The sequence below is a fragment of the Eschrichtius robustus genome, chromosome 4, assembly GCF_028021215.1.
Source record: "Eschrichtius robustus isolate mEscRob2 chromosome 4, mEscRob2.pri, whole genome shotgun sequence".
In the NCBI taxonomy this organism is placed as follows: domain Eukaryota; kingdom Metazoa; phylum Chordata; class Mammalia; order Artiodactyla; family Eschrichtiidae; genus Eschrichtius; species Eschrichtius robustus.
In genome coordinates, this window is record NC_090827.1 from 275,418 (window position 1) to 302,386 (window position 26,969).

General features: G+C 45.2%; 1 protein-coding gene across 1 annotated transcript in view; it reads left to right on the top strand.

Moving 5' to 3' along the window:
• Positions 1-26,969, top strand: part of GUCY1A1 (guanylate cyclase 1 soluble subunit alpha 1) — a 57,374-nt gene that overhangs the window by 18,686 nt on the left and 11,719 nt on the right. Inside the window, exons 2-6 of the mRNA XM_068542371.1 lie at positions 10,778-11,141; positions 17,962-18,023; positions 21,471-21,529; positions 22,832-23,541; positions 25,060-25,545. Coding sequence (XP_068398472.1) covers positions 10,884-11,141; positions 17,962-18,023; positions 21,471-21,529; positions 22,832-23,541; positions 25,060-25,545 — 1,575 coding nt within the window. The 5' untranslated portion in view covers positions 10,778-10,883. The remainder of the gene's footprint in view (positions 1-10,777; positions 11,142-17,961; positions 18,024-21,470; positions 21,530-22,831; positions 23,542-25,059; positions 25,546-26,969) is intronic.

Sequence of the window (26,969 nt, forward strand, 5' to 3'; positions counted from 1 at the left end):
TGTCGCAATTACTCAGCTCTGCCACTGTTGTTCCAAAGCAGCAGCCTTGGGCCACAGGTAAATGGATGAGCTTGTAAACATTGAAAAGCCCTGTTTTCCTTCTTTCGTCAGTACTTCACTTCCGACACCAACTGTGTGTGTTTCCTCCCCAAGAAATTCCCGACACCAGCTGGGTGTCCTACAGTTTCATTCAGTTCTGAGACCGTATCCCATAGATTAAGGGCTCAGCCCCACAAGGCCGCCCCAACTTCAGAGCCTAATCACAAATTCATGCCACAACCAGCTCTAAATGGAAGCTTCCCACGACCCACCCCTGGGTTCCATATTATGCTAGAGGAGCTCCCAGAATTCAGGAAACAGCTTGCTTACTATATTACCCGTTGATTATAAACGGATACAATTCAAGAGCGGCCAGATGGAAGAGACGCACAGGGCAGGTGTGGGGAAGGACCCGGAGCTTCCATGAGCTCTGGGTGCATCACCTTTCTACACCTCCACGTGTTCCCCAGCCCAGAGCTCGCCCCTGCGCTTGGGGTTTTCTGTGGAGGCTTCGTTATGTAGGCATGATTGACTAACTCATTGCCCATTAGTGATTAAGTCAACCTCCAGCCCCCCCACCCGCCCCCGAGAGATCTGGGAGGGATGCAAAGTTCCAACCTTCTAATCTCAGGTTGGCTTCCCTGGCAAGGAGGCCCCGTCCTAGGCTGCCCCGGGGCCTCCAGCCACCAGCTACCTCATTTGCGTAAAAAGCACTGTCACTCTGGAGATTCCAAGGGTTTGGGGAGCTGGGTGCCAGGAAACAGAAAAGGGCGAGAGTGGGCAGAGACCACCTATATGTTTCTTATTATGGCACAACATGGCCGTGTTCCAATGAAGCTGTATTTGTGGACACTGCAATTTGAATTTCATTTCGTGCTCGTTTATCATGAGACATTCTTTTGGCTTGCCTCCATTACGTAATGTGAAGGCCATTCTTAGCACAAAGGCTGGACGGAACCGGGCAGTAGGCTGGACCTGACCCACGGGCCGACCCCGTGAGTGCCCAGTGCCCTGCTCAGGGCTGGTTCAGCTTCGTCTGACCCTCCCGTTGGCTCACCGCCCGCGCCTCCATTGCCGTGCATTTCTTCGGGTCTCCTTGGTTTTCTCTTTGTTGGTGCCTGTGTGGCCAGGCGTACGCGTCTTGATTGATTTGTTCTTGGTGAGGCTGGGAAGGTTCTGTCTCCAGCAATGCTCACAGATCTTAAGTTTTTATGACTCTGTTAGTTTGTGGTCTTTCTTCTCAAGGATCTTGGGAAAAGTTCCAAGGGCTGGATTAGAAGAATCCAGAGTCATTGTTGTGTCTTCTTCCATAATCTTCCTTCCAAATATGACAGGTTAGAGCCCAGATGGTTTGACTTTCTTCCACCATAGAGTGAACTCTGTGCTCATAAGGTCACCCTTCCTTCCCATCAAGGAGAAGCCACCTTAATGCCCCCTCGTTGTTCAGAATGTTAGATCAGATGCTCCACAGATATGACAGTCAATCCCAGAAGGTACGATATTCTTGTCACAAACCCTGTTTTAGTCAGTCGCTGGGTGAGGTACCTTGATTTCACAAATATCTTAAAATTAACATTCCAATAAGTGTCTCACCTCTCCCTCCTCATCACCTAAACCTTTCTACAAAGTAAGTCAGCTTTGAGAAGGTAAGTAGATAAAAGGGTTAACACTGAATCAATTTTGAGAACAGGTAACTTATCAAAGTAGTGATAGGAGAAAAAATATTTTGTATAACAAATACTAATCATTTGTCAATCTAGTGTTCTAGGAAAAGAAAATCAGATACCGTGGAATTTCTGTTTTACCTTGCTTGTTATGAGTTTATTTTGTTTAAAAATTTCCACATTAGGAATAATGTGTATTTATTGAGAATAGTATGCACTCCAATGACATAATATTTGCTTGATTGATATAAATGAGTTTGGTTTAATGAGTGGAAAAAGATTTAAAATCTAGCATCGTTCTTCAATGTTTATTCTAATATTTTATTAAAGAAATTTGGCATGCAACTTATTAGCTAATAGAATTACATAAGATGAAACCAAATAGCATCTTAGTGCGCTGGGCTGTGCTGTAAACTCAACCGGGGATTGAACCTGGGCCCTGGGCAGTGAAAGTGCCAAGTTCTAACCCCTGGACCACCAGCGAATTCCCACCTTACTTGTAAATTTAAATCAAACGTTGTTGAGAATACAAGCACTTCTTATACAACGTAGCTGTTCCTAAAAAACTGTGTGTTGCAAAACTACGCACTAAAAATAAAAGGATTTATGGGAAGAAAATATGTTGGGGTGAAATCAGTCAGCGCTTATGGACACTAACAAAAGCTATACCAATCCTAACAAATATACAAGCTTAGTTAAAAAGACAAGCTGAATTCTGATGAAAACCGCACTACAGTAATTATAGGACTGATTTAAGGGAAAAAAGGTAGCTTGATTGGAAGGGACTGTATTATAAGAAAGCACAGAGCCTGCTGAGCTGTAGAGACAAGGAACCAATAAAGGAAACTCTGTAACAGGTTCTTCCAAGACAGGGCGCGTGTTCAGACTGAGCTGAGGGGACCTGCAGGGGTGGGTGGGCGTCTTCAAATGTGACCGCTACTTTACGCCGACATTATTCCCCTATTTATTAGTATGAGCCAAACCACAATACAGAAATACACAGTGTTTATCTGCAAATAGATGAAAACAAAATGGCTTTTTATAGAGTAAAAAGGCTTTACTCGTCTGAACCCTTTTCATAATAATCGCTATATTTTCTGTAAATGTTTTTTTTTTTTAATTTAATTTAATTAATTAATTAATTTTTGGCTGCATTGGGTCTTTGTTGCTATGCACGGGCTTTCTCTAGTTGCGGAGAGAGGGGGCTACTTTTCATTGCCGTGCGTGGGCTTCTCATTGCGGTGGCTTCTCTTGTTGCTCTAGAGCGCAGGCTCAGTAGTTGTGGCTCACGGGCTTAGTTGCTCCGCGGCATGTGGGATCTTCCCGGACCAGGGCTCGAACCCGTGTCCCCTGCATTGGCAGGCGGATTCTCAACCACTGCGCCACCAGGGAAGCCCCTGTAAATGTGTTTTGAAATGACTGTGTCTTTGTAAGGAACTGTTTGAGCAGTGTAACTAAGATGGGGATTAGAGGACTAGCTGGAGATTATTTCATGTGTTTGAGGAACAAACTATCGAAAGGTTTATCTGATTTCCTCATGACCTGCCATAAGTGGGAATGATATTTAATTTGAAGAGATAGTAACTGTACGCATTCAGATTTCAGTGGTGATCGTCAAAAGCACAGATATTTAGGATTTATAGTCCCAAAGGTTTTCCTCTTTAATTAGTTATAAAGCATCCCGTAGACATTTTGCTGTAACAATTGAGAATCAAAAAATGATCATTCTTAGAGTTAAAAACCTCCCTACTCTAGAGTGCACTAAACTTCGCTCTTACTTCCAGCTTGTCACCGAACTGCCTGCTGAATGCACTAAGAAAGGTGCGGATTGCAGCCGCCTTATTTTCAAGAAAGGAAGAATGTAGTGTGTTAAACGTAAGTTACGTGCCGTAGCGTAGCTTTAGTGAGGCAGCTGTTTCCAGCAGGGGATTGCTGGTATGTTGGCCCCCAGAGCTGAGGTCGCCGTGGCCTTTAGAGGTGACCTCTTAGCTTTGGGGAGGGTGACCAGTACTGGCTCTTAGGAACAAAAATATTTAAGAAACGCACCCTCCACTCTTGCAGAGAGCTAGAGACGCCTTGCTCTGGGAGGGTGGGTCCCTGGCCTGGAATCTGAAGGGCGGTCAGCTTGCCCACGTCTGGGCTTTTGAAGAGGGAAGAATTGCTTCCCTAAAGGGGGTTTCAGTAGGAGAGTTGAAGCATCCAGCTCCCACGAGGGGTTATGCAATACTGAAAACCGCACATCTGGACTTAGTGATGGCCTAATGGCCAAATCCTGGGAAGTGAACTGCGGACCGTTTTGGTGGCCGTCCCTGGACCCTGGTCTCCCCTCGGCGGGGCTGGGGTATTGAGAAGGTGAGTCCGGGGCCTGTGGGCTGCCTTTCCTTCATCGCCACGTCCCCCCAGGAGACACAGCCTGTGGGTTCTCTCTCTGAAACGCCGCAGGGGTTGATCCACTTTTTATCCTCAGGGTGTCTCCGTAATCCCACCCAGATCGGCCGCCTGTCCAACTCTGACCCAGCCCTCAGCCTGCATCTCAGATAATCTTTTAAGAATACGATCCCGGCCTCACCTCTTAGTCACTCGGCTGCTTGCCCTCGGAAGAGGGCGGTGGCTTACGCAGCGCGGATCACACGCTCGCGTCTGGAGCGCCCTGGCCTCCCCGGGGGCTCCGCGGCCGCTTGCCCCCCCGCCCCACCCGGGCCGGGATTGGTTCCGCTCCCGGAACGTGGCTGGGTCCGCCCTGGCCTCCAAGCGTGCTGTTCTCTCTGGGGCTCGCTTCACCTGGCTCGCGGCCACTGTTCAGCTCGCTGTCTCCTCCTGCTGGGACTGGGTTTGGATCCCTCGTGTCCCTCCTGGATCGCAGCGTGCCTGTCCTTGAATAGCACACATCACACTGGGAACTGTCGTGTCAGGAGGAGTTTTCCTAAAGGAAGCCCTCCTGCGCTGCTGGTGGGGGTGTAAATCGGCGCAGCCACTGTGGAGACCGGTATGGAGGTGCCTTTAAAACTAGAGTTGCTGTTATGACCCAGCAATCCCACTCCTGGGCATCTATCCGGAGAAAACCGTAAATCAAAAAGACACATGCACCCCAGTGATCGCAGCAGCACTCTTTACGGTAACCAGGTCATGGAAGCAACCTAATTATCCATCGACAGAGGAATGGATAAAGAAGATGTGGTACGAATATGCAATGGAATACTGCTCAGCCATAAAAAAGAATGGAATGATGCCATTTGCAGCAACATGGATGGACCTAGAGATTATCATACTGAGTGAAGTAAGTCAGAGAAAGACAAATGCCATGTGATATTGCTAATATGTGGAATCGAAAATATGGTACAAATGAACTTATTTACAAAGCAGATACAGACTCACAGACATAGAGAACAGACTTGGATTACCAAAGGAGAAGAGGGGTGGGGGAGGGATAAATTAGGAGTTACAAAAAAAAAAAAAAAAGAAATAGTTTTTCTGCTGGATTGTAAGCTCCATGTGTCTGTGAGGACTTTTGCGTGTGGCTCTGCCCTTGCGTCTGGAAGAAGGTCCCACACAGGCCATCCATAAACGCTTGTTGAACAGAATGAAAGTGAACAAATGAAGGAATGAAGGAATGAAGCAGGAAGCAATCCAGTGCATCGAAGAATCCATGGGAGTGGAGGTTATGAAAAGCAAAATGCCAGCGGCAGGGGGAAGTCAGGTGTGTGCAGAGCTTTAAGTTTCAGGAGCTCATGGTTGAATTTAGCAAGGAGGTTTGGGTGACGCGGTGGGAGCAAAGCCAGGGCCTTGTAGGCACAGGAATCAATCTCGTCTGAGGCGGTGAGCGCAGCCCAGGGGCCGTGACCAGAAGGGGAAGCAGAGGGGACTGAGGAGCTGGGAGCAGGGGCCTTCGCTGGCCCTCCCTCCGCCCAGCACTGCACAGACTTGGAAGTTCTCACCAGCTTTTCTACTACTTTGTCCTGCTGTCCTGGTCTATCGCACGGGAAAGTTCTATAAATATTGCTTACTGCCAGGTGAAAAGAAACACATTTTAAAGGCCTGATTTTTGGATTTTTATCTAATAATTTTTCAGCTTTTGAGGAATGAAAACGTTCGATTTTCTGAACGTGAAGCTGTCTTCTTGACGTTTATTTATGAAAATGGTTGCTACAGCTTGGGCCGGGGTTGGCACACTTTATCCTTACCGAGGCAGTTTGTTTTGAAGTTCTCTCTTCTTTCAGCTACTCTTCAAAATCTGGACTTTGGAATTCAATCTTAAAACACTTATATTTCTTGAATCACAGGTTTCGGCATGGCTGGGTGCTAAGTCTGGCATATGACCTGCTGTTGGAAAACAGGCTTTCCGTGTGAGAGAGTATGCATAGGGTGCTTTCTTCAGGTTTTTTTTTTTTTTTACATGTGGAAACAAGGGTTTTGTGCTTCATTCTCTGCTAGAGGTTCATGATGGAGAATCCCATTACCTGCACGGGAAGGCATCCTCGTTACTTTTCTAAATTTTTATTGGAGTCTAGTTGCTTTACCATGCTGTGTTAGTTTCAGGTGCACAGCACAGTGAATCAGTTATACACACACATAGAGCCACTCCTTCTGCCTCCTGGTTATTAATATGAGGCCAATACATGGGTCTTTATTCTGACCATAGCGGAGTTAATCACTTACCAGTAAAGGGAGAGAGCAGTCAGTGGATCTGGAGGCCGTTTAATCATCAACCCTGGGGATGGCAAATACCTCTCCGAGCTCCTGACAATCTCTCTCCCACTGCTCGCCAAGGCCTTGTCACCACATTTATCACTTTGATTCACTTGTTTTTTCCTTCCCCCGTCACTACCATCTCTTCACCCAGCTCTGTACTGGATTCAGGGACTGACCCAACCGTTCCTGAAGTTGCTGCTGACGTTACACGTAAAAATCATCATTCGTTCTGTTGAAGAACGTGGTCTGTCTTCCTGGCAAACGCAAGGCAAACGCGGGTTTCCAAGGTAGCAGCACTGGGTGCGTCTGTTCACAGTGTAATCTCATCAGCTGAACAGACCAAGGATGCTAATTAGTTTGTTGATACATATGTGATTTAATGAGACTCAACACTTAACTGATGTTGAAGTATGCACAGCTTGTTTCCTGTCGCTGTTTTTACTTTAATAAAAAAAACCATGTTAGGCACATTGGCTGGAAATTAGAGCATTGTGCCATCTCGGAGAAGAAAGAATTTCCAGGAACGTTGACTGGTCAGTTGTATCCTGCTCTAGCGAGGTTGAAGAGAAGATGAGGGTAAAATATCGGGTTTGGGGACAGGGGTTGAAATCCAATTTAAATGAGAAGATTAAGCATAATGGAAGAATTTTCATAAACTACATTATGTTAAATTCCTAGGTCCAATACTAAAATTATAATAGGTACCAGAATAACTTATTTTAGGAAGAAATTCCAGACCTGCATCAGCTCCAACATATAATCTTGTATTTTTTGTGGCCTTCTTTTTTTTTTGAGTGCCCTCTTTTCTAGTTATTGTGTTATATGTTTACATAACTGAAACCATGGCATTCAATTAATACGGTTCTTCCTAAAAATTCATTTAAATAATGGTATTATAATTTTTATGAATGAATATTTATTTAATATTATCTACTATACTCTCCTTTATTATCTTCAAATTGTACAGAACTGGATCCACAGAGGTTCTCTATTTTAGGGGCGGGATGGGGAGAAGATGTGATGAAGTAATCTGACCCTATAGTCAAAGCTATATTTGGATTAAAGTGCTTCAGTTAATTTGCTCAGCTTTTTGCAAATAGCAGTCAGCACACTATGGCCTGTGGGCCCAGTGCAGCCTGTTTTTATGGGAACACGTCCATGCCCGGCCCTCTGTGTATCTGCTGTGGCTGCTTTCCCGCCAGCGATGGTGGAGTGGAGCCACTGACTGCAGAGCTGAAGTGACCTATGGCCCTTTACAGGAAGGTTTGACCCTGATCTACAGTGTGTGTGAGGACAGGAATTAGTAAACAGTAACAGTGATGTTGAGATACATCAAAGACTGAGAAACAGACACTTGTAGAATTGACTCTTAAACGGAGCCTGCTTGAGAGCCCTAGATCTGCAGGTTTTTCAGAATCCAAGTAACCGTTCCCGCATCACCAGGTTACCTTTGGGCCACTCAGCAGCCCGCGGACAGAGGCAGTGCCCTCTTCTCTGCCCGCAGAGTAAGGTTTCTGCTCCTGAATGCGGAGGATCTTCCTCTGAACCTTCTGAAGATTAGTAAGTGATGTGTGATCACAGATGTGGGGTTTGACTTTAAGAAACAGAGAGTCACTTACATGGGGAATCTTAAAAAATGATACAAATGAACTTATTTACAAAACAGAAACAGACTCACAGACTTAGAGAACAAACTTATGGTTACCAAGGGGAAAGGCGGGGGGCAGGGATAAATTAGGAGTTTGGGATTAACATACACACACTACTATATAGATAACCAACAAGGATCTACTGTATAGCACAGAGAACTCTACTCAGTATTTTGTAACAACCTATAAGGGGAAATAATCTGAAAGAATAGATATACATGTGTATAACTGAGTCACTTTGCTGAAACTAACGCAACATTGTAAATCAACTATAGTCCAATATAACATAAAAATTTTTAAAAAAAGGAAAAAGAAAAAGAAACAGAGAGTCCCGGCAGCTTTTTCTGGCCACTCAGCATCCATCATCTTCCTCAAACCTGATAACCCAGCGACACCCCAGGGGCTGTCAGATGTGAATTTAGCTTCCTTATTTGTCCCAGTTTAGGAGGTGAATTGTCCATTGTTATAAGCTTGTTAGTAACGTATCTGTGACAAATTACAAGCTGATGCTTATATATATTAGGAACATACCGAGAGCACTGAGGGGCACAGAAAAGACAGAAAAGTAATCGAACTCCAGTTCCAAAGACTGAAACAGAAGATTTTTTTTTTTTTAACATCTTTATTGGAGTATAATTGCTTCACAGTGGTGTGCTAGTTTCTGCTCTACACAAAGTGAATCAGCTATACATACACATGACATAAGATTTTACCCCGGATGATTCAAGAACCACCAGCCAGTGAGCAGGAGAAGAATTATGCTCTTGTTTGCTTTCTAATGTAAACTTAAAAACCATATCTTTAAGATAAACTAATCCTACTGTATAAACTAAGCCTGATTATTTAGAAGCTAGTCTCACTTGGTAAAATATGAGTTTGGGTTCATCGAAAGGCACTGGCTGTGGAGTCAGATGGACCTACATTTGAACCCTAGTTCTGGCGCTTTCTAGCATTTCCAGTGGAATGACCTAAACTTTGAGCCTCTGGCCCACTGGAGCTAATAATACCTACTCCCGATGTCTGCTGTGCGGCTTCAGTGTAAATACAGAGTTCCCAGCCCTGTACCAGGCACTGAGTAGGGGTTAAGTAACCATGGGTTCTTTTTCACTCTCTTTTTGTGCTTTTTGATTTTCCAAGTATGGAAATAGTCGGTGGACCCAAGTTAATCAAGATCATTGTATTTTTTTGTTTGTTTTTGTTTTTAATAAATTTATTGTCTTTATTTTTATTTTTGGCTGCGTCGGGTCTTCGTTGCTGCTCACGGGCTTTCTCTAGTTGCGGCGAGCGGGGGCTACTCTTTGTTGCGGTGTGCGGGCTTCTCATTGCGGTGGCTTCTCTTGTTGCAGAGCACGGGCTGTAGGCGTGCAGGCTCAGTAGTTGTGGCATGCGAGCTCAGTAGTTGAGGTTCGCAGGCTCAGTAGTTGTGGCGCACGGGCTTAGCTGCTCCGCGGCATGTGAGATCTTCCTGGACCAGGGCTTGAACCCGTGTCCCCTGCATTGGCAGGCGGATTCTCAACCACTGCACCACCAGGGAAGCCCAAGGTCTTTGTACCGTTGATAAGCTGAATTTACAACCACACGGTTCCACTGAAAAGTAACTAATGAGACGTGGGTTGTGAATTGTGTGGAGACTCAGTAAGAACATCAACAAAAACAAAAGTAAGAGGGAAAGTCGGCCAGAAGGGCCGTGCGTGTGACTTCAGGGACCCCTAGGAAGAGAGGCTTTCTTGGTTTACCCCGGTGTTGTGTGGATTCGGATCCTGAGACCCTTGCAAATCCAATGGCATGGTCTTAGGAATCAGGAGTTCTTTGACAAAATATTATGTGTGTTTCATTTTGGTGATATATATATATATATATTTTTTTTAAAGGAATTCCTTTATTTATTTATTTATTTTTGGCTGTGTTGGCTCTTCGTTTCTGTGCGAGGGCTTTCTCTAGTTGCGGCAAGTGGGGGCCACTCTTCATCGCGGTGCGCGGGCCTCTCGCCGTCGCGGCCTCTCTTGTTGCGGAGCAGAGGCTCCAGACGCGCAGGCTCAGTCGTTGTGGCTCACGGGCCCAGTTGCTCCACGGCACGTGGGATCTTCCCAGACCAGGGCTCGAACCCGTGTCCCCTGCATTGGCAGGCAGATTCTCAACCACTGCGCCACCAGGGAAGCCCAATTCTGGTGATATTTTTAAGTTATTTTACTATTTATGGAGACAAGTATCTTCTTTGCCAGTAATCATTTCAATTAATGTTTTTCATGTAATTTTTTTCATGTAAAAGTCAGTGTTTCAGATCTAATCACATATACTTGGGCCTCATTATATACATTTTTTTCTTTAGGCATGTTTAGGAGACATTAGACATGCTACTCTGATTTTTCAGAAAAGGCAGCACAATGAGAATGTAGCCGTACCAGCAGTGACATGACATAGATGGAGACTCAGCCTCTGCCGTAAAACCGTAGTGTTTCACTCCTGTCGAATCACACAGGACCACATGGGCTATAAAAATGAGAATCAGTAGTTTGTGCTAAAGACATTTTGGAGAAAATTGCATTCCGTTTGAAAAATATTAAAATACTAAAAGGAAGTACTAGTATACTAGGATGCATGCGTATGAAATAAAGATCTTTACCAGATGTTCCATCCATGAATTGACATTTGCAGCAGAGTTTTTTCTTTACTTGAAAATGACATAGCACTGTACGGTCTTTGCTTTTGCACACCTGCCTTTCTCTGTTTCCCTAGGAGTCCAGAGTCGCTCCTCTTTCTGTCCTGACCTTCTGCTGCCCCTGGACGCTCCAGCCATCAGTGTCCCTGGCCCCGTAAGAACAGCCGCCAGGAGGTGGGCACCATGTTTTGCGCGAAGCTGAAGGACCTGCAGATCACGGGGGACTGCCCCTTCTCGCTGCTGGCCCCGGGCCCGGCCCCCAAAGAGCCCGCGGGCGAGGCGGCGGGGGGCGGGCCCGCAGCTCCGCCCGGCCGGCAGGGCGTCTGTCCCCGCGACCCCGGGGAGAAGCCGCCCGCAGGGCCTCCGCAGAGGAAGAGCAGCCGCACCCGCGTCTACCTGCACACTTTGGCAGAGAGTATTTGCAAACTGATCTTCCCGGAGGTGAGTGCCTGGCCTTTCGAGATTGTACTGATAATTTGAAAACGGCAAAAGGATGTTTTCCTAAGGAAAATGTGAACACTTGCTTTCTCACTTTCAAGGCTACAGTCGATGTAGACGGTTTCCTGCAAACATGTTTTTTAAAGCAGCCGTTTTCTTAAATTGTGTTTAATTGAACATGTTTAAAATGTTGCATGCCTTTCCAGAGCATCCTGCGCTCTGACAAGCTTCATGACTCTGAGCCGCTGCTTCGCCCTCTGGCCCCGGCACCCGCACCTGAAAATGGAAACGCTCACGGCCCCTGCTCCCTAGGGCCTGCACAGGCATCAGGTGGAACAATCCACGGCTCTCGCCACCCACAGGACCCGTTTTCTACTTACGGATGCCAAGCTATTTTTTATGGATTCGTTCGCTGTATTTTTAGAGCTAAATTCCTTGAAGGATAACTTATTCCCTGCTGGGTTTTCCTAAGAGCGTCACTGTTCCCTGGCAGCTTGCTGAGGTGGGAAGACCGCCTCACCCTGCTGGCTCAGAGTCTGAAGTCTCCACTCGCGCCGGGCCTGCCCGTGACCCCCACCCGCCCTCAGCTCAGACACGTCTCGATGTAGCTCTGTGGGCTGGCCTGCGCCGCCTGATGCCGTTCTGAGGTGTGGAGTGCAGCCCTTAAGGGAATCCTGGAAAGACCGATGCTGTCAGGTCTCCCTTATATGTGGAACCTTAAGAACAACGACAGCAACTCGTAGAAAGTAGAGACCGGCAGTTAGAAGATGAATGAGTGCTCGGGGGTGGCGTGCAGCGCGGCCACTGCACCTGGCACTGCTGGCTGATGTGTAGGAAAGCCGTTAGGCAAATCCTGGGAGCTCTCGGCACAAGGAGACTTTGGTTTTCTTCTTTCTTTCTGTTCTTTTTACTGTATTTACTGAGAAGGTGGATGTTAGCTGAACCTATTGTGGTAATAATTTCACACTCTATGTAAATCGAGCCGTCATGCCGTGCCCTGTAAACTTAGACAGTGATGTATGTCAATTATTTCTCAACAAGATGGGGGGGGGGAAGGGGAGAAAAAGAACTCTGGGGACAGAGCATAGACCAGGTGAAGTGTCTTTGGAATGGATGGGGCATGTGGAGGGTTCCTTGCCCCGTGGGGGTCAAAGAGAAGAGCTACTGGGGGCTTCCCTGGCGGCGCAGTGGTTGAGAGTCTGCCTGCCGGTGCAGGCGACACGGGTTCGAGGCCTGGTCTGGGAAGATCGCACATGCCGCGGAGCAACCGGGCCCGTGAGCCACAACTACCGAGCCTGCGCGTCTGGAGCCTGTGCTCCGCGACAAGAGAGGCCGCGACGGTGAGAGGCCCGCGCACCGCGATGAAGAGTGGCCCCCGCTCGCCGCAACTACAGAAAGCCGTCGCACAGAAACGAAGACCCAACGCAGCCAAAAGTAAATTAAATAAATAAATAAAGAAGCTTTCATTTAAAAAAAAAAAAAAAAGAGAAGAGCTGCTGAAAGCCTTCATGGAGTGTCTTCGTCCCTCTGTCAGTGTTCACAGTTTTATATAAATTCGCATCGACTGGGAGACTGGGGATTGATGTGATCAAGGTCCAGCTCTCGTCATCCACGGGTGATTTTTAATTGACTCCACACCAGCCCTGTGCCTGTGTGAAGCACTGAAGAACCACAGACTGGTGACTTTTAGGAGTGGAAGGGACGTCAGAGATAAACTTGTTTCACTCCCGAGAAGGACTAGAGAGGCTAAGTGACTTGACCAAAGTCACACAGCTTTGGAAGGATAGAGCAATTACTGCTGTCAACAATCTGGACTCGAGTGACAAAGAAGAGACTTGAACTGAAGCTTGAAGGATGGGTAAATCAGAATTAGCAGGAAGTTGAGGGAACTTAACGTCAAATATAAAGAAACACAGTGGCACTTTGGTTCGCGGCCTCTGAGATGGAAATATTTCATTATTCTCGCCCTGCTCGTCACTCGCAGCCGGCTTTGGCTGGCGTGAGGGACGTAGCCCTTCGCAGGCGGGGGGTTGGCATTACAGTCTGGGAAGCGGTTGGTACTCTCATTTCCAGACAGAGGAAAGATGCACAGGGATGGACAGATGGTGAGGACGGACGGCTGGAGACCTTCCATGCTTTCCCTGGGTCTTGTCATTACCATGGTGGCTTCATTATTCTGTTTGATAAATTTTGAGTTCCTACAGTAGAAGTCATGCACATGTTGGAACCTCTTTTAAAAACATTCTGAACATCAAACATATATGTTCCTGTTTTCCTTTTCTTTACTTAGAAGGATCTGTGTTGTTTGTTCGTGAGCTCACAGGAATAATCATCAAGGTTTGACTGCGCTGTCATGTAGCAGGGAAGGTGAGGATGTAGGCCTTCCAAGAGGCAGGAGGTGACCCTTGGCATCAAGGACCAGGACCCTTTTCCCACAACTGAGGCCATTTTCATTAAAACAGGGAACGTCCCAGGGCCGTGTAGTAAACAACCTAGATTACTTCATCCCCTGTCCGAACATCTACGTGTCTTTGATTAACTAGGACTTTTCTTTTTAATCGATTCTTTTTAAGTCGACAGATTTAATGCTTAGCCTACTGTTCAATTTCAGTTCTATCAGTAACCCAAAGGAAGAGACTCCAAATAGTATTTGATGGCACTCTAGTTCTTGCTTTCGATAATCAGATTTAACTCCCCAATTATGTTTTATGGGGGAACAAGTATATCCTTAGTAGATTTAGAGTGGGAGATGGCTTTCCAGAGTTGTGGAATCGTAGGTTACAGAAGTCTTTTTGCTTATCTGATGCAAACTTTTCATTAGTTTGAAGAAATTGACACATAAAAGGCCACTTGCTTTAAGTAAAAGATAACTGAGGAGAGGGAATTTTCTCTGCACCTCACTCGTAATCTGTTGCTCTTTCTGTTACATTGTTAGCTGATTTTTCTTGAATATTCTCCCCAGTAATCCTGTAAGCTCCTCAGGCAGAATGTCTTTAAAGAAATTATGATATGGTATTAGCCACAGTTGTAGCAAATCAGAACCCACTTCCTGAATTGACTCAATTGAGTCAGATATGCTTATATAAAGGATATCATCCCAAATCCAAGACCTTGTGAGATTAAGAGGGTCTGAGGGGACTCCTGAAGTCTCTAAATGTGCTGCAAAATATTGGGTTGCAAGAAGCAAAAAGAGAAGCAGTTTTACAGCCTCCTTATGCGGGAAATATCCTTGGTCTAGAAAATCATTAAAAACTGTAGAAAACACTCCATCCCAGCTCCTGCCATACTTAAAACCTTTCAATGACTTTTCATTGCTCTAACATAAAAATAAACTTTCTTAATATAGCCTCCAGGCCTTAAAAAAAAAAAAAAAACTGTAGAAAAGTTAAAAATCAACTGAAATAGCAACATATCCATAAACCAGACCAATGAAATTCCATTCAGAGTGTTCCCAACAATATTGCATCAAACAGCAGTTGTACCTGAAGTATTAATATATGAGTATCCTCTAGGGCTGTCCTGCAGTGATTGATTCCGTGTCATGAGGCCTGGGGTCTCAGGAAAGTTGAGTCCTTCTCGTGGATTTCTTGTGAACTGCGTCATCTCAGGGTCTAGGCTCAGGTTGTACTGTAGAACTATGCACCAGCAGCCTTTACCAATGCATGTTTTGTCTGAAAAGCTTGTTGGTTTTGTTTTGTCTTGTTCTGAATTTATAACAATTTTCCAGAGGTGCAATGGTGGGTGATGAAAGTAGACAGAAAAGCCTGGTAAGCCGCAATATCACCAGCTTATGCTACTACAGCTTGGCTAGGACTTTGGAACTTTCTTCTTTAGAAAAACAAATTCTTTTTTTTTTTTTTTTAATTTTATTGAAGTACAGTTGATTTACAATGTTGTGTTAGTTTCAGGTGACAGCATAGTGATTCAGTCATCCATATGCATGTATCCATTCTTCTTCAGATTCTTTTCCCGTATAGGTCATTACGGAGCATTGAGTAGAGTTCCCTGTGCTGTACAGCAGGTCCTAAGTTCTGATTCAACATGGAAAGTCAGGAAGACACCTGTTCCACAAACCCCAGCAATGAGAGAGGGACCATTTCTCCTTTCTTACAATGGCAGCATATATGCTAGGAGGAAAGGACTAGAAAAAGAAGTTCCTGGTGGCAGTGGGAAGGAAATGAAAGACCAGGAAGAATAGAGACTGGCAAGGATAAAACCACGTACCTGGTGTTTTAACCGAAAGGTCAAGAGGAGAGAGAAGGGTGGTGTCTCAAGTAGCGCTCGGGGCGAGGAAGGAAAAAGTCTTTGGTGCCAGAACTGGATGGATTCTCTTTTCTCATTGCTCATCCAAAGTTCCTGGTCAGAGCAGCAGTTCATATATAAACAAATGTAATCAAATTATTTTAAATTGGAAACAATCTAAATCCATTTTTGAACAAGCGGAAAGAGTAACACCTCTGTACTGGCTTATATCTCCTCACTGATAGAAATGTTATAGACCAAGCCTTCAAGACTGAACAGCTGATGGGGCGCGGGGGTGATGGTCATTCATTCATTCATTCATTCATCCCATCACTGTGTAGCGAGCATCTCCTGTGGCCAGGTACTATCTAGGTGCTGGACATGCAGTAGTGAGCAAAACAGGTATTCCCTGCCCTTTTGGAGTCTCTATTCTAGTGGAGAAGACAGAAAATGAGAAGCAAATGTCAGGTAGCAAATGCTTGAAAGACAGGCTCGTGCAGAGGCAGTGACCCTCATTACACTGCTGATGCCTCTTCCCGTATGAATAGGTTTTACGGAAAGATGGATGGGGTTGAGCTGAAACTGGCAGTCTCATATACAACTGATAAGAGTGCCAACTGCTACAAACTTTTATGAAATTAATTTGGAAAGAGCTACTGAAAATTAAAAATCCACAGACTTTAAGGATTTCACTGAAAAAACTATAGCTTATGGACATAAAAAGCAATATATGAGAGGGAAAAAAAGGCCCTTGAGAAACTGAAGATTCTTGAGCACCCCCGGCTGATCTGCCTCGTTTACGGTCTTGGGTTTAATGTTCCCTTCCTCCTTCCCCGATTCAAGGACTCTGAGGAACAGGCCCCCATTTCTCTTCCTAAACCCGTTCCCCACCCGCCAGGCATCCGGCCCTTGGTCGGAATCTGCCCACTGTTCCAGCCCTTCTTTCCTCCTGAGGCAGATGTGTGCTCTCTCTCCTTACCGGAACCGTCAGAAAAATGGTTCTACGTGGTAAATCTAAGTTCTCCTTTATTTCTTTTCAGCACTTGCATTTCCTTTAAAGAAATTTCACATTTCTTTTCTAAGCTCTATATGCTCTTTAAAAACCAAAAGTTTTGGGGCTTCCCTGGTGGCGCAGTGGTTAAGAATCCGCGTGCCAATGCAGGGCACACGGGTTCGAGCCCTGGCCTGGGAAGATCCCACATTCCGCGGAGCAACTAAGCCCGTGCGCCACAACTACTGAGCCTGCGCTCTAGAGCCCGTGAGCCACAACTACTGAGCCCGCGTGTCACAACTACTGAGCCTGCACTCTAGAGCCCGTGAGCCACAACTACGGAGCCCGCGTGTCACAACTACTGAGCCTGCGTGCCTAGAGCCCGTGCTCCGCAACAAGAGAAGCTACCGCAACGAGAAGCCCGCGCACCGCAACGAAGAGCAGCCCCCGCTCGCCGCAACTAGAGAAAGCCCGCGCGCAGCGCAGCAACGAAGACCCAACGCAGCCAAAAATAAATAAATAAATTTTTTAAAAACACCAAAATTTATTTTCATAACTCGTTTCATTAAAACAGAAGCTTGGTCTATTTTGCTTAACTTTACTGTCTCACTTGACCAGTGGAAATTCCAAGAGAAATATAAATAGTTCTCAAGGAAAAAGGAATTTCACAACTTGGGATATAGCCAGAGAATTCTCCACTGTCCTCTGGGTAAACTACACACAGAACTGGTGGCTATACACACATAGATACGTATGATTTTTTTACGGAATGCAAAGAAATTACCAGTGCTTTACGTCCACTTATCAACAAGCTGTTAAGAGAGATTAATAGTATTGAAACCAGTGTTTAAAACTATGCGGGCTTATGTACAACTATTTTGCAATCTAGGAAGGTTCATGAGATACTCAGAAATCAATAGAAGAGAAGAACACTGCAAGTATTTGGTGAAGATTATTCGTTCAAAGAAAGGAAATGAGTGCAAGTTCGGGGAAATCCGAGATTTGTTTCGATCAGTGATCAACTGACCTTGGTGACAGATTGGATTTAAGGGATAAAAGAAAGGGGAGAGACGCACTCGGGAGTTTTCTAGAGCAGGACACGTAAACCGTACATGAGACAGAGATGTGGCTTTGTGGGGAGGGTGGCGGTCACTGGGGTGGCTGTGGGGCTGTGGAAGGAGTGGGAGTCTCTTGGCTTGAACGCCCCTGAGACTGAAGTCCTGGCCACACACCCAAGGGGTTTCCGGCCCCCGAGGAAGGGGTGCCCGCGACTCCTCCCCGAAGGCTTGATTGACTTCACCAAGCCAGGCCTCCCGTTTGATTCCAGCTCAGTGGCCGTCAGTGAGCCGCCCACCGAGGGCAAAGCCCACATCCAGACTCGAGTGAGTCTGAGCGCTTTGCTTCTGCCCAAGAGTGAAAAGCCCATAGAGAATCTATCCCCTTTTCCACAGTGTCAATTCACTACACTTATTAAAGTAACTGCTTCTGCTTCTTCATAAGGAGCTTTCAGCCCCAATTTTCTGTAAAGTATGTATCTTCAAGAATATGATTGTTTAAGGGAATGTTTAAAACTTTTCCTTCAATTTTCAGTTTGAGCGGCTGAACCTTGCCCTTCAGAGAACACTGGCAAAACACAAAATAAAGGAAAGCAGGTAAGTTGAATCACTTTAGTTGCATGAATCTCCTGTTGCAGTCGCTGACACAGCTACTAATAGCCAACACTGAGTGACGTATGCGTGTGTTCTGAATCATCTTGGTATGCCGGGAACTGGGCTAAACGTTTTAGCTACCACTCATATGAAAGCAAGTGTATTCATTTTTCACATTTTATATATCACTAAGCTCAGGTTCCTGTAAAATATCTGGGCTCGTATAGCTGTTTAGGCAAAGGCAGAACTGAGTTTCAAGCCTGGGTTTTCCAGAGCCCATGATTTTAACCATGTTGCCCTGTGCTGTTGCTTTTAATAAGCTCCCAGAAGGCCTGTTCTTTCCTAGCAAGGGATAGCTTCTGAAATGTTTTACAGAGGTAAGGCATGGGTCAGAGCAGAGTCCTTGCCTGAAGAACACAGCCGAGAGGCTGGGGCCTGCCTGGCCCTCCCCCATAGCCTCGACCACAGGCTAAGCTTTCAGCTCCTGCATCAGGAGGACGGGAAAGGATACAGGAGCCAGAGGAGGGCCACTCAGGGGTCTGGGGCAGCTGGGGCAGTCCTCAGGGAGGTGTTTCGGCATTTTCCTAACTGGTTCGGCTATACTGGTGTGCGAATACCACTTCCGTTTATACTTTGTTCTTCTACTCTGTCTTTGAAATTTTCTTTAAGAAAGCTTTCTGTAGCGGTTTCATATATAAGGTAATTTTTTAAAAAAAAAAACAACCTGACTTTTAGAGTTCATTTTAAAAATACATCTCAGCTCATTTACTGCCAGTGGATAACTTGATTTGGCCTTGTTTTGGTTTTCCTGAAATCAAAGGATTATTTCATGTGCAAATAATACAATAAACACTTGAGTTCAAATTTTCAGAACTGAACTTGGAAGTTTTGCAATCCAGTATCATTGTCGGGAATATTTGATAAGTTCATTCATCTGTCTGCTGCTCAGGAGTGGATAATCTGCTCTGCGGATTATCTGGGCTGAATTTCCCTTGCTGACTAACTGGTCCCAGACTGCAGGCAGCAGGCAAAGCCAAGAAGGGGTCAGAGACAGGTCCAAAAGAGAGAGTGTGAATCTGTGTGTCTGACAGAAGCTGTGTTTACAGAGTGATATGGAAAGCATTCCAGAACGCCTCTGACCTTAATTCTCAGTCAGGCTGATAAGATAGCCAACAAGTCCTGTAGCTGTGCTACTGTGTCTGTCTGCCTAGGGCTTTGGCAGACAGTTTACTAAGAATTTATTCTCAGGGCCTTGTGTCCTGAAATGTGCCTCAGCTAGATGCAGATATTCAATTAGGATGTGTTCCCAGAGATGTATCTCTTTAAAAAAAAATTCTCAAAACTTAAAAAAATTATTTTATTTGGAAATTTAAAAAAATCTTTTACCACTTCCCTGACTTCTTAAAGAGTTGATCACACTTTTAAATTTTCCTAATCACTATTCCGCTGTTGAAATAGGATGAAGGACCTTTTTTCTTCTGAGACTGCCTGCTGATATGCTAAATGGCTTCTCTCTGCTTTCTTTCTTTAGTTCTTTGGGACACTGGGCCTTCCTCCCCATCTTTCTGGCAGGTCAGCTGCTGTTTCTACTGCAGTCAGTTTGCTGCCTGCTGAGGGTACCTTAACTGCCCCGTCCGCCACCTTTGTTAAGTGAATGAGTTTTAGTACAGCCGTTATGGTACCTCTTTGGGTTGGTTGCACAGAGAGCTTTTGGTTTGTTTCTTTTTCTAGGACCTTCTGATCACATCACAGCATCATGTGTGAACTTGTGGCTGGTATGTGTGTCTCTGTGTACAACATATGCACATTTGCTGGTGTCCATGCAGGCTTACACCTTCTCGTTTTTTAATTTTTTTGAGGGTAAAGAGAGGGAGCTTATTTTGTTTTTTGGGTTTTTTTAAAATAAATTTATTTATTTATTTATTTTTGGCTGCGTTGGGTCTTCGTTTCTGCGCTTGGACTTTCTCTAGTTGCGGCGAGCGGGGGCTGCTCTTCGTTGCGGTGCGCGGGCTTCTCATTGCAGTGGCTTCTCTTGTTGCGGAGCACGGGCTCAAGGTGCACCGGCTTCAGTAGCTGTGGCACGCGGGCTCAGTAGTTGTGGCTCGCGGGCTCTAGGGCGCAGGCTCAGTAGTTGTGGCGCACGGGCTTAGTTGCTCCGTGGCATGTGGGATCTTCCCGGACCAGGGCTCGAACCCGCGTGCCCTGCATTGGCAGGCGGATTCTTAACCACTGTGCCACCAGGGAAGTCCCAGGGAGCTTATTCTGAATCGCACTCTGTGTTGTTTGGATGAGCTAAGCTTTGCTGGGAGTTAGCAGAAGAGGTCTCTGAGCAGCTTTCCCCTCATTCTTTACAAAAAAAAAAACAGAAGCTGCTTAAGGGAGAGGAAGGAGCAAATCTAAAGACTGAAAACGTAACATAATATGTAACAAAGGGTTGGGGGGTCTCTAGATTCAAACCAGATGTAATTCAAATTATTTAGATAAGAACATATAGAAATATATATTTCTAGTAACCTAGTATTTTAAATAATTATAAGCAGTATACCTTTATGCGATCAAGTAGCCAACAGAGCAATTTTCCTTCTCAAAATTGTTTCCTTTTGAAACTTCTCTACATGTATCATGCTGTACTGAAATCTGTTTAACATTTTAAATTCATGCCTATTTCCTCTTGGCTTGTCTAATGGCAAGCCGAACCACAAGTAGAACTTGGGTGTCTTTTAATACACTTCAGTAGTTTGGCAAATTTGGTCATAATCAGTCATCACTATCAGAAATCATCAATTAGGCAAACATGAATCAACGAGTTGTCCAGCTGAAATTACAAAAACCTTCTATCAGTCAAAATGTATGCTATTATATTATCAACTTTTGTGCTACATAAAGCAGTGCAGAAATTGAGTAAGGAATAGATTTCTTTAGTTACTAATTTTTATGTAAAATCAAGGATAAAAGTTTAATGTGATGATGTCTGAGAGTTAAATATATAGAACCAAAAACTCAAAAGCAGGATGTACTATGTATTTGCTTTAGAAAATAATTAAGAACTTACTTAAAAGTGAAATACCTCAGCACAGAGAGTTTTCTTCTTGGTTGGGTTATCAGAAAACCCCATGCTGATTTATCATCATCTTTTCCTGGCCATTTCATACCACTGGTTTTCTGCCAGTACAGCCTCTATACTATTAGCCAATGTGAAGTTAGCTTCAAAGGTAAATATACTTTATATGAAATGATGAAACACTCTAAATCAGGTATATTCGGGGGTTTTCCAACATTGTTTTGGGTTTGTACATGTCACTGCTCCTTTCCTGTAAACTTGACAGTCAAGATTTGCCTCTACAGAAAAGGTAATTTAAATTATTTTCCGTCATCATTTCTGTATGTTATAATCTGAAATTTTAGCATTCACTTGTCAGTTTATAATTTAAGATATTGAAATAATTTCAGGAAATCTTTGGAAAGAGAAGACTTTGAAAAAATAATGGCAGACCAAGCGATTGCAGCAGGTAATAGAATTAAGTATATGCAATTAGGAAATAATTATACTTGTAGAACTAATGTTTTACCTGTAAACAAAGATTTTCTATTCCTAGAAAATATTTACCTGGAGAACTAGTATTTTCTTTAAAATATTCATATTTATTGGTTGGTAGCTTCCAGCGTGAAATGTTAAATATCATGTTTTGTGTTAACACAAAGAATAAGTCTTTTTCGTACAATATGTCTTTGTTTGACCTCAAGTATTTCCTCTTCTTACAATGTTTATTTGCTGAGAAGTAGATAAAGCTGCGTGGGAGGCTGACTCATAGGCATTCACATGCTTTGGTCTTGAACTTTAAGTGCTCCTCATTTATGCATGAAAAATTCTACTCAGCAAAGTAAAAGAAGTAATTTTTGTAAAGGTTGGAAGCAATCATGGGAAGAAAGGTGAGCAGTGCTCTCATATTAATACCTAGTTTGGAGGAAACAAGCAGATGAGTGACTTTGTCATACTGTCCTTTTCAAAGTTTGAGTACACGGACCAACAGGTTAGATGTTTCTCAAAGTACAAGATATGAAGAACTTGATGATGATGACGATGACGATGGCTGACTTGTACTGAGCCCCTCCTCTGGGTCAGGCGCGATCCTAACGTGCCCGCCAACCCTGCCACAGCAGTGCTGTGGACAGGGCACTGGGGTTCCCTAAGTCACAGATGAGAAGAATGTGGTACACAGAGTGTAAAGAACAAAGGACATTAGAGGGAGAAGCTGTGGAAAGTAGATAATATATTCCAAACACCTATTCAGTCAGGTAACATCAAACAAGAATGCTATTTTACTCGGAAAAAAATTACTTCATATCATCTCTAAGGAAAAATGACAAAATTGAGTTTCATCACCAGTGATTTAAATTAATTCCTGTATCTGATGCTTATACTCCAAGGGGGCCGGGACCCCTTCACCAACACGTACCACTGTTTCCGTGGTTAACAAGGTGGGAGAGCTTTTTCTGAAATGGACTTGATCCTGTGATTCCAATTGCTCTTTTATAGTTAAGTTTCAGGGAGATACAAAGTCATATATTATACTCAGTTGATCATTCTTTCGTAATTAACTGACTTGGGATTCATATTAGGAGTTATCCAAATTTTAGAAACTAATTTATGTAGATAATTTAAACACGGGTAGTTAATTTTGGTTGGAAACCTTATTAGCAGATATAAAGCAAACTAACTCGTCAGACAGAACAATATTAAAAATAGTCACAGCACACCTCAGCTAAGATGGCGCATTTGATACGGCAGAAAATGTATTATGTGCTTTCAGGAGTCCCAGTGGAGATCATCAGAGAATCTCTCGGTGAGGAGCTTTTTAAAATATGCTATGAAGAAGATGAATACATCCTAGGTGTGGTCGGAGGAACCCTGAAAGACTTTTTAAATAGCTTCAGCACCCTTCTGAGACAAAGCAGCCACTGCCAGGAAGCAGAAAAGAAGGGCAGGTTTGAGGACGCGTCCATCCTATGCCTGGACAAAGATCCCGATTTCTTAAATGTTTACTACTTCTTCCCCAAGAGGATCACTTCCCTGATTCTCCCCGGCATCGTTAAGGCAGCTGCTCGCATCTTGTACGAGACCGAAGTGGAGGTGTCCTCGACGCCCCCCTGCTTGCACCAGCACTGCAGCGAGTTCATGGACCAGCCCTGCCTGCTCTACTCCGTCCACGTCAAGACCCCCCGACCGTCCCCACCCCCCGGGAAGCCCCCGTCCTCGCTGGTGATCCCCGCCTCGCTCTTCTGCAAGACCTTCCCGTTCCATTTCATGCTGGACAGAGACATGACCATCCTGCAGCTGGGCGACGGCGTCAGGAGGCTGATGAGCCGGAGAGACGTGCAAGGGAGGCCTCATTTCGACGAGTACTTCGAGATTCTCACCCCCAAAACCAGCCAGACGTTCAGCGGAATCATGACCATGCTGAACATGCAGTTTGTGGTCCGCGTGAGGAGGTGGGACAACGCCGTGAAGAAAGCTTCCAGGGTAAGAAGAACGTTACACTCTTGTGAATATGCAATCCATTGTTTCACACTTAAAGACTAGCATTAAAAAAGGTTAAAATATACGCATTACTTGAGACGTTTTAATACAGCATTTCTGTTCAAGACAATTCTAAAATACTTTGAAGGGTGGAATAAATTTAAGACAAGATTCCTTCTGCATTCATTTGCTTGCTTACTTAAGCCGTCACTGCACAGATATTTGCTGAATGCAGTCTACCTTTTACAATCTTTATGGAGTATTTTATAACTGAATTAGAAAAATATTGATGTAAAAGTATGGTTTCAGTCATCATGAAATAGCTGACTTAATTTGGAATGATAAGAGGAATTCTACAACAAAGAAACAAAAACTTGTTTCTTACAGGAGGCAACTAAATGGATTTTTTCAATATTTAATACACATGGAAAAAAATCAATAACTTGTTTGATTAACGGTTAGAGAATGTGGGGGAAAATGTTCTGCTCTCATCTCATAATAGAGAACCATGGTAATGATTTAGAAAAATGTTTGGGAAATCACCGCTGATAGTACAAGTGAGCTCAAAGAAAGGCTTATGACGCATATAACTTCTGGACACACGTAAACCAGCAGACATGCTGTCTCTCCCCCCAAATGAAAACAGCTTTATTACTTTTTATCATAAAAGTAGTATAGCTAAGTGTTTAAAAAATAGGTAATACTTAAAGATGTTCATTGCAAAATCAAAAACATTAATTATACACATTTTTGTTTAAAACAAAATATACTACTTACAACTTTTTTTTAAATCACTAAACGATATCTGTGGGCCTCCTGCCATGTCATTAGATACCTGTCTATTTCACTTTTTTCAAAGGCCGTGTCGTATCCCATCGTGTGGTTTTCCGTTTAACCGTTCACTATTGAAGGACACCTGGGCTGCCTTCTTCCGCTTTGCTGCTGTGAACACACATGTACACGTTTGTCTCATTCACACAAGTAACCCTGTCATCCAGGACAAACACATGAAGCCCCCCTCGCTCAGGGCTCCTTGTGCCATCCTTTCTGCCGCTGTCCACAGAATGTAGTAGCAGAAGCCTCAGCGTGCCACATAGTGAGAAAGCCTTGAGGCAAGAATTTTGGGCTCTGTTGATTGAAAATCATGATTTCTGTGTAGCCTGTACTCCAGTATAGTCTCCAAATGTCTGCATGCATTTTAGAATTCATAGTAAATTGCAACGATAAGAAAGCATATTGTTTTTGTTGACAAGTAGAAAAACATCAAGTCTAAAAATAAAAGGAGGGACTTCCCTGGCGGTCCAGGGGTTAGGACTCCACGCTTCCACTGCAGGGGGCGCAGGTTCTATCCCTGGTCGGGGCACTGAGATCCTGCGAGCCTCACGGTACAGCCACACACACAAAAAAGCCAAAACACAAACACCAAAGGGATTACCACTGTACCCACCTCCTCACCTTTTGTCTCAAAAAGGTGTTGGGAACTTGAGTAAGCCACAGCGGCTGGCGCCCCTCTCTACGCAGGTGATGGACCTCAAAGGCCAGATGATCTACATGGTGGAGTCCAGCGCCGTCCTGTTCCTGGGCTCGCCCTGCGTGGACAGGCTGGAGGACTTCACGGGCCGCGGGCTCTACCTCTCGGACATCCCCATCCACAACGCGCTGCGCGACGTGGTCCTGATCGGAGAGCAGGCCAGGGCGCAGGACGGCCTGAAGAAGCGGCTGGGCAAGCTCAAGGCCACGCTGGAGCAGGCCCACCAGGCCCTGGAGGAGGAGAAGCGGAAGACGGTGGACCTCCTGTGCTCCATCTTCCCCTGCGAGGTGGCGCAGCAGCTGTGGCAGGGCCGGGCCGTGCAGGCCAAGCGGTTCGGCGACGTCACCATGCTCTTCTCGGACATCGTGGGCTTCACGGCCATCTGCGCCCGCTGCTCGCCGCTGCAGGTCATCACCATGCTCAACGCGCTCTACACCCGCTTCGACCGGCAGTGCGGGGAGCTGGACGTCTACAAGGTAGGGGCCGGGCGGGGCCGGGCGGGGCGGGGCGCGGCGGGGCGGGGCCGGGCGGGGCGGGGCGCGGCGGGGCGGGGCCGGGCGGGGCGGGGCGGGGCGGGGCCGGGGGACCCAGCCCCAGCCCCGGAGTAGGCAGCGTGCTCGGCCGTGCGCGCGTCCTCCGGCGCGAAACGGCTCCGAATCCGCGCGTTCCAGCAAGGACGAGCTTGCCCCAAAGAACAGGCACAGAGCGCAGGGGGGACAGAGCGAGGGGCGGGCCGTCGGACCCTCAGAAAGGGGAAGTTGAAAAGACAGTGAGCCTGAGCCTCGACGGTGAGACCCGAGATGCACCGTCAGGGTGAGACGTTTCAAGGTCAGCCTAGCACAGGGAGGACGAATCCTCTCTCTCTGCAGAAGGAAAGAAGCACGAGGACTGCACGAATTGTCTGCGAACGGATTCGTTCAGTACAGGGTAACGGGGTCCTTTTCACAGCCAGGGCGCAGAAACCCAAGTCAGCGGCTTACGGGGTTACTGTACCCAGGCCAAGGGCAGAGGGAGGCCTGTCTTCAAGTCTCCTTTTCTGCCTTATTGCCTTTGTGAGCAGAGAAAGTTAAATAACCTTTCTCGTTTCTGAAACAGAGAATATAATACCCACCCACAGAGTTTATATGCATGAATCACATGCATCATGTCCCGTAATCTTCATGAACACGACTGTTACAAAGATTACGGTAAAAAAATAATCCGTCATTCGTCAGCCAGCAGGATTTACTGAGGGGCCTGCAGGCACCACCATTCTAGGCTCTGAGGAGGCGCAGAGATGGTCCCTGAAACATACTAAACTATTTTTTAAATGTAACTTTTGTTAATAAGAGAACCAAGGAAGACATTTTGTGTTCAGCTTATTTCTTTAGAAGTAAAACATATTTTCTTGCTGACTTAAAGTATTTTACATTGTCCTAAATGCTGGCATAAGGAATAAAGCATGCTTCTCATTTATGCGGCTTGAATCATCTTTTAATTTGCCACGTAAAAATCTGGCATTTCAGAGCTTAATGCAACATGAAAATAAACAAATGATTAAAGAGGAAACAAAAATTATTTATGGGACTCTGTAAGCCCCTCCTTTGTTCCAATCTAGATGCTCGAAGTAAAACTTTCCTTCTAAAAAATTTCTAACAGGAAATTCCAGACAGAGCTATGATTCCCTTAGGAAAAAAGAGGTCCATGTATAATTACAGATAAAATAATTGGCTTCACTTAGGTTAAGCCTGATGGCCTCTTGTGGAATTCACTGTATTTATTTGTAGACAGTTTAGGTCTTGAGAATATCTCCTCTCGCAACTGGGAGGAGGTCTCCCTGTCTTCTGCAAACTGCAGTGACCGCTCGCAGAAGCCGCCCGCTGCTGCACGGCTCGCCCTGTTGCAACTTTAAAGTACGGGC